Raw genomic sequence first — 13,744 nt, forward strand, 5'->3', positions numbered from 1 at the left:
TCGGTTGGCGGCAGTTACAGCTGCGGCGACAGGTGAGGTGGCGACGGAATCTCCGGTAAGGAAGGGACGAGCCGAATTGGACGTCCCCGGGTCTGGCCCCGAAGGAATGCCCCGCAGTCCCTTGCGGAGGGAAGGAGACCAGCAGCCGCTGCTGTGGGGATGGATCTGGCGCCCCTCAAGGGGCCCAACGGAACATCCCACTGAGGCGCCTGCTCCCCCCACTCCAGCCCGCCCTCCGTGGAACCAACACAGGGGGCGAGGCCCAGCAGTCCTCGTTCCCTCCCGTGGGCGGGCCTAATGGGGACTTCCATTGGGGGCGGGGCGAAAGGCCCTGAATTTAGAGACTTGAAGGAGCCTCTCCAGCCTTTAGACCAAAGGCGCCCACTGGACAAGTGGGCACACTGAGATAAGAGAATGAAAAGACCTGCTGACCTCCAAGGCCTCTCCCCTCCAAATCTGGGTCCTCCTGGATCAGAAAGGGGTAGGACTCAGGTTGGAAGCCAAACCTGCCCATTGGTTAGGCGGGCACACTGAGGCTAGGAGAAGAGAAGGGCTCCATTCTGCCAGGTGTGGCTGGGCCACTGGGGCAGGCTGGCCTTAGCAAGACCTTGTTCTCCACCCCAGCCTGTCTGAGGGAGGGTTTGGCCCAGAAGGACCTCCTCCAGCTTTGATTTGTAGTCCAGGCCAGTGCTTTGGGATCAGGGAGCTGGGAGTCTGCCCCCATGGGAAGGCCCTGGGGAAATCCCTTCTGCCTGACCCGGGCCTCTGCCTGCCCATCCGTCCAAAGATCGGCATGGACTGAGGGCCCTGGAGGCCTCACTCCTTTGCAGGACCTGTGTCTGCCTAGGGGCTTCAGAGACCCTCCTCCTTTTGGGGAGGATGGGGAGGCCAAGGCTACGAAAGACAGGTGGCTTGTCCAGTGTGATAATAAGATTAAGGCTACACTGCCCGTCTTTAGATTTAATCACCAAAGGTGAGAACACCTCTAATTCTGGGAGGTCCATAACCCAAGTGTGCTAGAGTGAGGGAGAAATCAAAATCAATTGACCGGACCCCTTGGTGGTCTGTGAGGATTGTCTATTGTGATTGGACATGCAAATTAGGAGGGAGGAACAGGAAGTGACGCATAAGTGATCCCTTTAAAAGGAGAAGGTCCTCAGCCAGCTGAGGTCTTCAGTGGAAGAGAGCATCTGGTGAGGACCTCTTCTGATTCATGGAAGAGTGTTGGAATGCTGAGACTCTGGTGGGATCTCTTACTGCTTCCCTTTGAATTGTGACGTGGGTAAGATAGGCTGACTCTCTTTCTCTTCCCTTTCTGGAGGCTCTACCCTCAGGGAGGCCTCTCTTGCCTCTCTAATTGTAAAAGGCCTTGTGGCTAAAAGCCTTGTTTAATTCACCTCTGTGCCCCTCTGCTGGACCTCTAAATTCTTACCTGGTCCGTGCCAGAGTTTCTCTCAATTTCCCTACCTCCAACCTTACTAATTGTAAATAAACTTCCATAAAAGTCAATTTTGACTTGAGATTATTCTTAATTGAGGATTGATAATAGTTCAATCCTCTGGTGACCACCTTTTAATATATTGAACCCATAAAACCCCTTTTTCCCCCTTACACCAGTCCCCTATTCAGACCCCTTGCTCAGTTAAATGATGGTCTGCCTCTGTAGTCTTTGGCTCTTTTGCCCTTTGGAGCAAAGCACCTTGAGAAGCCTCTACAATTCACAGTTCTTCTCCCCAAGTTTCTCTCTTCTCACCCTCTCATCAAACCCTTGCAGACAAGCTCCTGACTTGGTCAGTCCACAGAAACAGGTCTCCCCAAAGTGGTCTCTTAGTGGCCTTTTCTCCATCTTCATCCTCCTCAACCTCACTGCAGTGCTGAGCATTGTGGGTCCCTCTCTCCTCTTGGATTCTCTCTTCTCTTGAGGAGTTCAGGACCCTATCTCTCCCAGTTCTCCTTCTCCCTCTCTGATTACTCCTCCCTGTCTCCTTTGCTGGATCCTCCTTCAGATCATTCCCTTTCACTGTGAGTGTCCCTTAGGGCTCTGTCATGGGCCCTCTGCTCTCCTCCCTCCATACTACTTCCCTTGGTAATCTCCTCAGTTCCTGTGGATTTAATGATTTGATGAGTCTTGCTCGGATCTGCCTATCCTGTCCCAAACTCTTGGTTGACCTCTAGGTTCATGTCTTCATGCTTTTCAGACATCTTGAGCTGGTTGTCCCGAAGACATCCTATACCAGTGATGGTGAACTTTTTTAGAGATGGAGTGCTGGGCCCTGCCCCCACCCCCAGAGACTGCATGCCATGCCCCTCCCCCAAGTGCTGGGTGCATCCTGCCCTACCCCCCTTACCCCACACAGGGGAGGGAGAAAGTGCTCTCATTGGGCTGCTGAGTAGAGGGGCTGTTGAAGTGAGGGATGTCCTCAGCAGGTGTAGAGAAGGGGAGGGGACTGGCCCAAGTGCCCCACTCCTCTCCAGCTCTGCTGCCTATGAGCCCTACGCCTTACCTCCTGTGTGCTCTCATTGGGCTGCTGGGCAGAGGGGTGGGGGATGTGAAAAAAATGTCATCAGGTATGATGGAGAGGGAGAGGGGACCATCTCTGCCCGAGTCCCTCTGCCTTTCTGGTAAGGAATTGGGGGAGGGTGGCCACAGAGAGCACCCTGTGTGCCATCTTTGACACCCATGCCATAGGTTTGCCATCACTGTCTTTACTCATTGTATCCAAAGTAGTACTCATGGTCTTCCCCCTCTCCATCCCCATTACTGTTGAGAATAATACCATCCTCCCTGACTGTCAGGCTCCTTGCCATCTCACCCCCAAAGCTAGTATGGTGCCAAGGACTTCATCTCTGCAACACCTTCCAGTGTGCCCTTTCCCCTCTGACGCAAACCCTCATCTCTTCTTGCTTGAACTAATGCAGTTGTTGCCTCCAGTCCTCCCACTCCAAGCAGTCCCCAAAGTGATTACCCAAAGTACATTTCTCATGTCCCTCCTCTCCTCAATAACCTCCAGTGGCTTCTCCAGGGTCAAGTACAAAATACTTCATACCCTACCCCACTTTCCAGGCTTCTCACACCTGATCTCCTGACATGTTCTTTTCAGTCCAGTAGCCATGGGCTCTGGACATTCCCTTTGGCTTCCACCATGACTGGAGCATTTTCCCCTCTCTACTGCAACTGCTAGCCTCCCCAACTTCCTTTAACTCCCAGGTAGTGTCCCACATGCAGAGACTTCCCTCAGAGGCAGGGGTGGATGAGAACAATTTGTTCCAGTAGTCATGGAGGCAGAGGCTTAGAGCTCAGTCATTCATGCCTCCCAAAACATCATCAGCCAGCCTGACTTTTGTCCTGCCACTTCAATTCAATCCGTGTGTGGGTCAAAGGCCATCTTCCATCCTCTTATCTGACTGTCTCATTACTTTCCATCCCAAATGTTCACAGGGGCCATTCGTGGCCCCTAGTGGTTGTACTGGTGCGCTTGGACGCAGCTGGACACTGGACTTGGACCCTGGCATCATGAGGTCGCTTATTAGTCCTCTTTCAGTATGAAGGATGACCATCACCAACCAGCCAAGAATTCCAGCTCCTACAGGAGCCTCCCTCTTCCCCTCTTAGGCCCAGTGTCTTCCTTCTGTCAGTTATCCTGGCTGGAGCTTTTTTGTAAACGTTAGATTGGAAGCTTCTTGAGGACAGGGGCTACCTTGGCCTCTTTTTGTATCCAAAACACTTAGCACAGAGCCTGACACACAGGAGGTGCTCAATCAGTGTTTATTAAATTGGCTTATTATTGCACCCGCTGTGTGATCTTGGACAGGCCCTATTTGTTCCTGTGTAATGGCAGGAGCTGACGTTCCATTATCATGGGAAGATTTGTTTGCAAAGCACTTGCTTGATGAACATCAGCTCCTTGGGAGCTTTTCATCTTTGTGACTCCAGTGCCCTACATACAGTAGGTACTTAATAAGTATTTATTGCCATGAAGTAGAAAGCTTTAGTGTCTGCCCCATTTTATAGATGTTCACCGACCTGAAGCAACTTGGGCTAAGGTCACCTGGGACCCTAATCACTGCCTTACAAACTGGAGGCATTGCTGCTGTCTGCCAGGGCTGCAGCCGAGGTCTCAAAGAGCCACAGGACCCTGGGCCACCCGTCCTCCCTGACCCCAGACACCTCTTATGGAGCCTCAGGCCATAGCTGAAAAAGGGGATGGCCAGAGAGGGGTATGGTATCCACGGGACCCTGGAGAGGAGAAGCCCCTCCTCCCGACCTTGGGGCCCTCTGCTGCCTCCATCCTCTCTCCGACCCCCAGGACCATCACACAGGGGCAGCCCCTAGGCATGGTCAGCCTGTGCTGGCCAGGACTCCGCTGTCCTGCCCCCCTCACCTCGCTAGGCCTGGCCTGAGGTTCACGGGGGCTTGACAATTAGGGAACTGACCCCAGCTGACTTCCCATTGCTGTGGACAGCAGGCATCATTGGTGTGTCCTGGGCCAGCAAGGGCAGGGTCCCCTCACTCATGTCTCCTGTGTGATCTGCTAGCAGGTGTCTCTGCTGCCATTTACTATGAAGGAGGGAGAGGAAGGTTTGGTGAGGGGGGCCACCGAGGAAGGAGCCAGCATGGACACCCAGAACGGTAAGGGTTGTGCTGTTACTAAACCTTCATTCTTATGGTGGCCAGCTCCAGCCACCACCACCACCACCCCCACCACCCCCAATGCCTTTGCTGGGTAGAGGCTCGGCCAGGCCCGAATCCATCAGCATTACTTGAGGTCACAGGCAGAGTAAGGGGCAGAGCCAGATCCCTGGGAGAACACAGGACCAGCTTGAACCTGCTGTCTGACCTGGCTGAGTTTAAAGCAGGGACAGCTGGGAGGATCCCCTGGGGAGCAGGGGCCTGCTGCTGCCCAGAGTAGGCTTTATACCCATCTGCCAGCAGATGTGTTCATGTCCCTGGAAATCATTTCTCTGAGCTCCAAAGGCCTAGGAGTAGAGGACCGGTCAAGAGCTGGGCAGTTCCCAGGGATGGAAAAAGGAGGTGATGTTGTCTGGCCCCAGCCCTCCCCTCTCTCTTGTCCCTCCCATTACAGTAGGTTCCCAAGTCACCATCCAACCTCTCTGGTGCCCGTCTCCTTATCTTCATTCCCAGAGCCCCCACGGTGGAAGGGCCCTTGTCTAAAGCTCAGGTCTGGCCACACGGCCTCTCCCCACCTCTATAACCCACAGCAGCTCCCTCTTAGCTGCAGAGTGAAGTCCAGAGTCCTTTTTGGTGTTCCAGACCCTTCATGGTCTAGCCACATTGGTGCTTCCTTTCTCTGGATGCTCCTCCTGCCTCTGCGCTGGACCTGACTGGTCCCAGCTTGGACAGCTCCCCACCTCGGAACACTGCTCAGATGATGCCCCCTATGTGTGTGTGTGGGGGGGGACCTTGGGGGTACAAGGACTTGTCTCTCCTGGGAGAGGGTCAGGGACCATCTCAGCACAGACCAGGTGTATAGTAGGTGCTTCAGAAGTGCCCGTTGGTGGACTGGTCAAGGAAGGGAAGTGAAGGCCGTGCCCTTCTTGGCCACCCAGCCCCTTCCTAACTGGCTTCCCTTTTCCAGAACTTCCTCTTTTGACTGACGAGAAATTTGACTTTGATCTCTCGCTGTCTTCATCCAGGTAAGTCACTGGGCATCACCCTCTCCTCCCTGTCCCTCCTCGCCCCCTGCCCTGCCCTTGTGACCTCCCTCCCTTGCCCACCCCAGGAGGGCTCTGGCGGGTGCTCAGCTGTGCCCCCTTCACTTCTCCTCACACTGCCAGTGCCAACGAGGATGACGAAGTCTTCTTTGGCCCTGTTGGGCACCGAGAACGATGTGTGGCCGCCAACCTGGAGCTACAGGGCCTCATCTCCAAGGAGGCTGAGTGCCCGCTCACATTGAGCCCCCTGGCAGGGGAGAAGTATGTGGAGATTTTCAAGGAGGCGCGTTTGCTGGCCCTACAGATAGAGAGCAGTGGCAAAAAGCCAGCGCCTGGAGCACGCTCCCCTGAGCCAGCACCAGACCCAGAGGAAGAGTTTGTGCAGGAGGCCAGGCTAAAACTGGCCATCTTTGAGCAAGGACACGAGACCCACCGAAGCCCCTTGGCTCTCAAAAGGGAGACCTACTGTGTCCTGACCCCGGGGGTGGCAGCCGTGCCGGCATCACTCACCTTTGCCGACTCACCAGAGGCCCCGGAGCCTGCTGCTTCCGGGTCCCATCTTCTGAACCAAGGGGTGCCTGAGAGGAAAGCCCTGAGCCGACTGCAGCTCCCCAAGGCCTCATCCACACCTGGAAAGGGAACTCCTGCCAAGGTAGCCCCAGCCTGGGCCCCTTGGGAGAGTGAAGGCCGGGGCAGTCCGCCCACCAAGAGTGGGTTCTCTGGGCAAAAAGGCAGGGAGGGGAGGTGGGAAGAGGTCCAGTGCCTGCCCAGGTTCCAAGGTCAGTTGTGCCATTTATGGAGCCTGGCACTCACAGGGCTACTCTGCCAGCACAGATCGCAGCCCTTCCTCTCCCATCTTCCCCCACAGTTCCTGGCTGAGGACGCCTTCTCCTCCTCCCTAAGCCACCCCCCACCCCCAGTCCTCAATGTTGCTTCAGGAATTTTTCCTGGGAATGGGGAGGTTCTCACGTGCTTCACCTCCTGTCTTTCAGCCTCAGCTGGGGAAACAAACCCATCCTTTGAGGCTCCCCCTCAGGACTGAACCCTCAAACCAGTCCAGCAGCACTTCCAAGGTGAATGAGTCCTCAGGTGGTGGTGATGGCGGTGGTGGCAGCACCACCACAAGAGGCCCCCTTGGCTTCTCTGTGCCCAATAAGGTGCCCCATCACTCATCGCCCAGAGGGAGAGCAGGGAGGCCTGAGGGGAGTGGTCAGTGGCTATGCTTAGGGCTGTGTGCCCACAGGTAGCCCCTGGGAGAGGCAGATTTGGGAGGGGGGGGGTTGTGGGCAGTCTGTTGGTTCTAAACTTGGCTCTGTATTGTAGTTTGGGGCCAGGAAAACCCTGCTGAAACCTCCCGGGCCCCCCAGGACCCTCCTCAGGGGAAAGAGTGCCTCCTTCTCCAGTCCTGTTTGCAGTGTGAACCCGACCTTGAATTGGAATTCATTGGGGACCCCAGCACAAAGCAAAGGTAGAGTGCGAGCCTGGGCAAGGATCTTGGAGCAGCAGAAGGGTGGCCTGGGCTGGATGCAAGTTGGCCCCTCCTGGCCCCAGAGCTGCAGCACCAGACTAAGTGGGGAATGGAGGTGGCCTGGGCTGAGCAGGGATGCCAGGGCAAGGCGGCTGGCATCAGGTACCACTAGGGAGGTGCCACCTTACCCCTGGCTTTCCTCAGGAGGGTCTCTTCCTGCCCTGTGCTTGTTTCTGCTTCTGCTACCAGGCCCATCTCCGGCAGCAGGACTTTCTGCTCGAGGGCATCAGTGGTGCCAGGGGTGTGCCCACAGCTGGTATACTAGAGGCAGCCCCAGCCCTGCTGGGCTCCCCCGGGGCATTATGGAGAGCAGAAACAACAGGGGGGTCAGGCTGCTCTAGTGAGGAAACGGGGCCTCAGGCCAGCCTCCTTCCGTGCCTTCCTCCTTCACAAGACACCCACTGCAGACAGACCAACAGTCGAGTTTCCATTCCATGTCCCCTTTGGGTAACTGGACTTGGATCTTTCTGGGCCTGGGCCAGCCTCAGAACCCGGAAAGCCTGGGTTCAAATCCTGCCTGTTTCATGCTGGCTGTGCACCTGAACAAATGTCCCCAGGGCCTTTCCCAAGGCTCCCCATGGCTGCACGGTCTCAGGTTGGGGATCCCCGGCATCAGGCAGTCAGTTCATAGAAGGTGCACAAAGAGCCCCAAACCTGAAGTGTCCCAGGCCCATCCCCTGCCCCGTGTCTGCTCAGTGGCCTCTGGGTGACATCTGGTGGCAAGAGGTAGGAACTGCAGGTTCAGCTGCCCCTTCTCCAATGATGCTCCAAGGCTTCTGGAGGATGTGGGGGACAATCAGGAGGGACCTCATGGCTCGGCAAGACCAGCCAGGCTGGGCAGCTAGGAAGGGGCCCTTTAGAAACCAGAGAGTCCTCCACAGCCCAGCAGGCAGGACTTGATGCTGTTAGCCCAGAGTCCCTGATGGCTGCTCCCCCAAGAATAGCAGTGTGCAGGCCCCAGGTGTGGGTGCGGGAGGGCCCCAGCCCTCTTCCTCCCCAGAGACGCCTCACACCCTCCTCGGGAGCTGTTGCCGAAGAGCTCTGCACTGGGCCCTGTGGGCTGGGAGGGCTGGGAGGAGGGAAGCCTCTTCCCTGGCCCAGGCCCCCCCTGGGGGTCTCCTCACTGCCCCCTGCTTTCTGGCTCGCAGCTAAACCAAGTGATGCTTCCTCCCGCTGGCCTGACACTCCTCGGCCCAGGCTGAGCCAGGGGAGCGTCTCCTACCTGAAGGATACCAGGATGGCCCAAGTCGGCACGCCATCTGGCCGAACCAGGGAATCTGCCTCAGTTTCCCTAAGGCAGCCACAGACCCCAAAAACTGGGATCCAGAGGCCAGGTTCCAACCGCAGCCTATCACAGTCTTCTCAGCCAGCGAAGCCCAAAGGGCTCAGGGGGCCCAGCTCCAGCTCCAAGGCGGGACCGCTGCCTGCCAACCCAGCTGGACATCTTGCCCTCTCTGTAGGTAAGCTCTGCCCCTGCCTTAAGAAAGCTCAGTCTGGCCAGCCTGGAGCAGGGGGGAGTCATGCTTCCCATGGGCCTAGGGTCTGTCTCAGCTCCATTGGGGTGCCAGGATCCTGAAGCCCGACCATCAGCCCCCATCCCTGCCCCGCCTGCTAAGGGAAGTGCAGAGAACCGGGGCTTGAGACAAGAGCAAGGTGGTATCCAGCATCCCCACTTGGGCCTTCTTCAATGTGCTGCCCCCCAAATTGAGAGGGGGGCTTGAGGGGGGCTGGACTTGATGTGGGTCCCCCAGACCAGGGCTTGTGACCATGCACTGTGGGATGGTTGGGGGGAAAGAAGGGTGGCCCTGTCTGGCTGGAGCCCCTCTGTGTCCTAGGCCCCTCACCAGATAATGCTGCTCCCAGAGTCCAGGGTTGGAGCCGGCTACCAGCAGGCCCCTCATCTAGAAGGTAAAGGGCTATCACTTGGGCCCCAGGCTCCAGGGACTTCCCTGAAGGCAAGGGAAGAGTTTAGGCCTTGGGGGCTGGGGGGGCTTCCTGCAGTCTTCTAGGGTTCAAGTGTGGACATGGACTCCTGGCCCTGCATACATACAGTAGGTGTTCTGCAAGTGTGGTCTGAGCTGAACTGATGGTGTTGAGGCACACTGGGGGCTCCAACCTGCTGGGGAGTCTCTGCTGAAGGGGCCTCTGGGTTGGCTTTCCTCAGCCTTCGCAGCCTCTTGCCCTCCCTGGTTGTGGTTATGGCTGGAGCCCCGGATGAAGAGATCCCCAGTTGTAGTTCTCTGGTCTTGGATAGGGATTGCCATGCATGGGGAAGTGCTAAGGACGGACCCCAGGAGTTCCTAGAAAGTCCCTGTCTGAGGGTCCCCGCAAGAAGCCCCCACCAAGCCTCCCCTGGCCTGAGAGGTTCCCCCTCTTGTCACAGAATGTCCTTGCTCAGCACCCCTGCCCAGTGCTCCTCAGTGGGAGGTCAGCCCTCGGGCAGCTGTGCCCGCACCCCCCTGAGTGCCCGGCGAATGTCCGCCCTGCCTACACCATCCAGGCGCCGAGTGTCAGCCCTTCCGTCATGGCCAACTCCCAAGCTGGTGGTGGCTGCTCAACCCCCTTCACAGGTGCCGCCCAAGAACACTGAAGGCAGGTGAGATGGAAACGACCTGGAACACAGCTGCCTGGCACAGCCTGGGCTCTCCTGACCTCCTTTGGATCCCCAAGGGGCTGTCCCCAGAGCTAGCACCCCTCCACACCCCATCTCGCTGCCTCAGGGGTCCTGACCTATGAAGGTGCTGCCTCTGGCCTTCCAGGTTCAGAATTCCCAGGAGGGCCTTCGTGCCCTGCCCTGGCCTCTGGAAGGCTTTGCCCTTAAGTTACTGGCCTTCCCTCTGTGTCAGGCCAGCCAGGGGGCTCCTTCTTCATCTGCTATAGCAGGTCTCGGGGGTCCCACCTGCCACTGGAAATTGTTGAGTCAGGCCCACCCTCTGAGGGTCCCAAAGGCTCTCCGAGGCTATAACTAAGGAAGGGCTGCCAGCTGGGGGCTCTCCCCCTGTGGTCTACACCTGCTTGAGGCAATGAGAGGGCGAGAACAAGTCAGAGGAAGCAGGCCTTGAACTCGGGACTTCCGACTCTGAGCACCCTCTCTGCACCAGGCCCTCCTCCCTCTGCCCAGCTTTGTAATATCTGGAGGAACCGGAGGAAGCTGGCCCCTGGGCAAGGCCTCTCGTGACAGGGCTCACTCCCTGTGAGCCTGTGGAACAGCTGTTCATCAGCTCTCAATTCTGGGCCTGAGAATAAAGAGCTCCCCCTTCCTTCCCTGGGGCAGCCTTGGGCCTGGCCAGCCTGGCACCAGCCCCATTGCAGGACTCTATGGTGAGCCCTGGCAGGTGGGAACCTTCCTGGACCGCTCTTTCCTTTGCCAGGTCCGAGCAAGCCCAAGAAACAAGCAAGCTCGGGGCTTCTCGCCTGTCTGATCCCCCATTGGTGGTGCCTCTGGCCCTCGACTTTGCCTCCCCACAGCAGACAGTGCCCAAGATGCCTGAGGAGGAGACCAAGGAACAGCCAGTGCCCCCCGAGGTACTAATCATCGGGAGAGGACATGCTTCTTTCAGTGAGAGGGGACAACTTGAGGGGGGGCTCCCATTCCCCCAAATCAAAAGCAAAGACTCAGAGCTGCTGTGTGGACAGTGGGGCAGAGAGCCTGGAGTGCCTGTCCCAGGTGGTGCCCAGTCTTGGTGGGAATGGCCACAGATGTCCCTTCCCTTCTACCAGAAGCTAGGGGAGATAGAGGAAGGAGCACATGGCCACTCTTGGGGGACACTGGGATCCAAGTGTCTTTCACCCTTTCTTTCAGGCCGTGCTCATCCACATTGACCCCGAGCCCTGCGCCACCATCCCAGCAGCACCAAAGCCACCTCTCTGTAGCCAGCCGCTCATTGACTTCTCCAACATCCCTGAGATAGCTCCGCAGGGCCTCCCACTGAAGCCGGCCATGGCCAGTGAAGGCCAGCTTCTCATTGATCTGTTCCACTCTCCGGAAGTAGCCAAAAGCACCCCACCCAAGCCTCTTCCTCCAGTCTCAGGGCAGGTGCGGATGAGCCAGGGCCTGCCTGAGGCCATAGGGTGGCTGCCCGGCTGGGGTGGGGGGCTGGCTCTGTCCTAACCTAGACTGGTCAGTTTTGAAGGGACCACAGTGGAAGGACCTGCCTGTCTTTTGAGGCCCAGCACCAGGGGCTGTGGCCTCACTGATCTGGCCAGCTGACAGTGGGCTTTCCTCGCCTGACCCCTTAGGCCTCTACCATGGGTGTGGGTGGTGCCCCATTGTAGGCATCCCCAGAAGAGGCTCCTTAGGGTGGGATGGCGCTAATGGTCCGAGATTTTTTAGGATTGAAGGTCAGTCCAGGACTCTCTCCTGTTTGTCTGGGCTGGGGGTGGGTGGAGAGGGCCTCCCTTCCCAGAAGCTGATCACAAGCCCCCATGAGCCCTTAGGCCAGGGAGGGCCTGATGACAGGTAGTAGGCTGCCATTCTGGCCATTCTCAGAGCCCAGGATAGATACTCCTTTGGGCTGGAATCGGCACTGGCCTACACTGGGCAGAACCCAGGCCACCCTGGTCAGCATCTTTCATTTCCTTTCAGCTCATCGACCTGAGTTCACCCCTAATCAGCCTCAGTCCTCTGGAGGACAAGGAAAATCAGCCCTCACCCCTCCTCAGGTTGTAGGGGGCAGCCCAAGCCCTGGGCCATCATTGGGGAAGAGCCAGCAGTGAGTGTCCAGCAGGCCTGAACCTGGGGCCTCCCAGAGTCGGACGGAGGCCAGCCCGGCCAAGCTGTCCACAAGCTCGTCTTCCTGCGAATGTCCAGGGGACATCTGACCCCCCCCCCCCCCCGGAAACCAAAAAATGCTTCATTTCTAGGGACTAGTGAGGACGTTTTTATATCTGTTTTTATCAAGTTTGTTGGAAAGCCCAATATAGATTCAATTAAACTTTGTGAAATCCTGGTCCCTCTTCCTTGCAGACAGACCCACCTAACACCCCCACCCCCACCACAAAGGCCTGGAGCACAGGACCAAGCTCAGCTCTAGCTGGGGGCTTCCTCCATGCTGGAAGAAGGGGAAGGAAGCTCCCTTGTCCAGACTGAGCTGCAGGTGGGGGGCTCAGACCCTTGCCCAGCATCATCGCCCCTCCTGGTGATGCATTCCAGCTGCAGCAGTGCTGCCTTTGGGAACAGAGGCCCACGGCCTGCATCACAGACTGCCGAGAGCCCAGACCTCAAGAAAGACTCGGGCCCTTTGCCTAAGCTGAACCCCTCTCCCTCACAACTCAAGGTGCCACCTCTGCCAGGAGGCCTTCCCGGATTCCCTTGGGGTTCGTTGGTGCCCTTGAGGTTCACTGTGTCCCCTGTAGGGGAGAACAGGCTCCCAGGGCTGGATGAAGAGGAGTGCAGGGGAGCACGGAGGCCAGACCCCCAGGAGGTGGCCGGGAAGCCCTGCTTCTCAGAGGTCAGAGGCCTGGCTCCAGGACCCCAGACAAGAGCCCAGAGTCACAGGGGACCCAGGCGGCACTGCAGCCCTGCCACCTTTCCGTGTGGGTCACAGGGGCATCCCTGAACAGCCTCTTAGATTTCCCAAGATGGGCAGCAGAGCAGCCCATGGGGAATGTCAGAGGCAGGACCTGAACGCTGGGCCTGACCCCTGGTGATGCCCAGAGGCTGGGGGGGCATCTAGTAGGTACCTATTGTGTGCCAGGCAGGATGAGAGGCTGGAAATGCAAGGGAGGCAACCTTTCCCTACCCCAGGTGGGCGGGGAGAGCGGGGAGGCCCCGCCCAGCCCAGCCGGAAGACCTAGCCACTCTAGTCCAGCCTCTTCCTCTCCGAGGCCCGTGACTTCCGGTGGCGCTTCCGGCAGATACCATGGCGGCTGCGGCCGGCGTCGGGGCGGCGCGGCGGCGCGTGGCGTGTGCCGTGTCCGGGGGCGTGGATAGCGCCGTGGCCGCGCTCCTGCTACGCCGCCGAGGTGAGCCCCGGGGTGCCTCCAATTGGCCTGTGGGTCTGGCGGCGGTTGGGGGAGGGAGGCGCCGTGCGGTCGGGGCACTGGGGTCCAGCCTCCGTTCGGCACTTGCTGTGCCCCGAGTCAAGCCGGCTTTGCACCTGGCGGAGCGGAGGCGGGGCTTCAGACGGCAGCCCCGCCCTCTCCGTCTAGTGCCGGCTGCTCCCTAGCCCGCCACTCTGAGCCTAGGCTCTTCTTTTGGGTGGCAACTGCAACTCTTCGCAGTGTTTTCTCTTGGACCTTTGATGCTAAAGCCCAGATGAGCTCACGGCCCGGGGCACCTCCGGCCTGGTCCCCCCTCTCCCCCCATGGTCACCTGCCCCCAACCTTCCACCGCAGGCTACGACGTCACTGGCGTGTTCATGAGGAACTGGGACGCGCTGGACGAAGTCAGCGGGAGCGGGTGTTCTGCAGACAGAGACTGTGAGGACGCGGCCCGGGTGTGTCGACTGCTGGACATCCCGTTCCGCCAGGTGACCTTCGTCAAGGAGTACTGGCACCACGTGTTCACGTGAGCAGCGCCCCTCCCCCCACTGCCCGCCCCCG

At 58.4% G+C, this 13,744-nt stretch overlaps 2 protein-coding genes across 2 annotated transcripts in view; both read left to right on the forward strand.

Moving 5' to 3' along the window:
- On the forward strand, positions 1-12,233 carry GTSE1 (G2 and S-phase expressed 1). Its single transcript, XM_044678602.1, has 12 exons — positions 1-32; positions 4,540-4,630; positions 5,598-5,655; positions 5,797-6,325; positions 6,666-6,830; positions 6,997-7,141; positions 8,350-8,661; positions 9,037-9,109; positions 9,585-9,797; positions 10,573-10,726; positions 11,004-11,237; positions 11,787-12,233. The coding sequence occupies exons 2-12, from the start codon at positions 4,561-4,563 to the stop codon at positions 11,868-11,870; spliced, it is 2,037 nt and encodes a 678-aa protein (XP_044534537.1). The 5' UTR covers positions 1-32; positions 4,540-4,560; the 3' UTR covers positions 11,871-12,233.
- A 585-nt stretch (positions 12,234-12,818) lies between these two features.
- Positions 12,819-13,744, forward strand: part of TRMU (tRNA mitochondrial 2-thiouridylase) — a 10,311-nt gene continuing 9,385 nt past the window's right edge. Inside the window, exons 1-2 of the mRNA XM_044679870.1 lie at positions 12,819-13,165; positions 13,538-13,709. Coding sequence (XP_044535805.1) covers positions 13,063-13,165; positions 13,538-13,709 — 275 coding nt within the window. The 5' untranslated portion in view covers positions 12,819-13,062. The remainder of the gene's footprint in view (positions 13,166-13,537; positions 13,710-13,744) is intronic.

The sequence above is a fragment of the Gracilinanus agilis genome, chromosome 5, assembly GCF_016433145.1.
Source record: "Gracilinanus agilis isolate LMUSP501 chromosome 5, AgileGrace, whole genome shotgun sequence".
Taxonomy (NCBI): Eukaryota; Metazoa; Chordata; class Mammalia; order Didelphimorphia; family Didelphidae; genus Gracilinanus; species Gracilinanus agilis.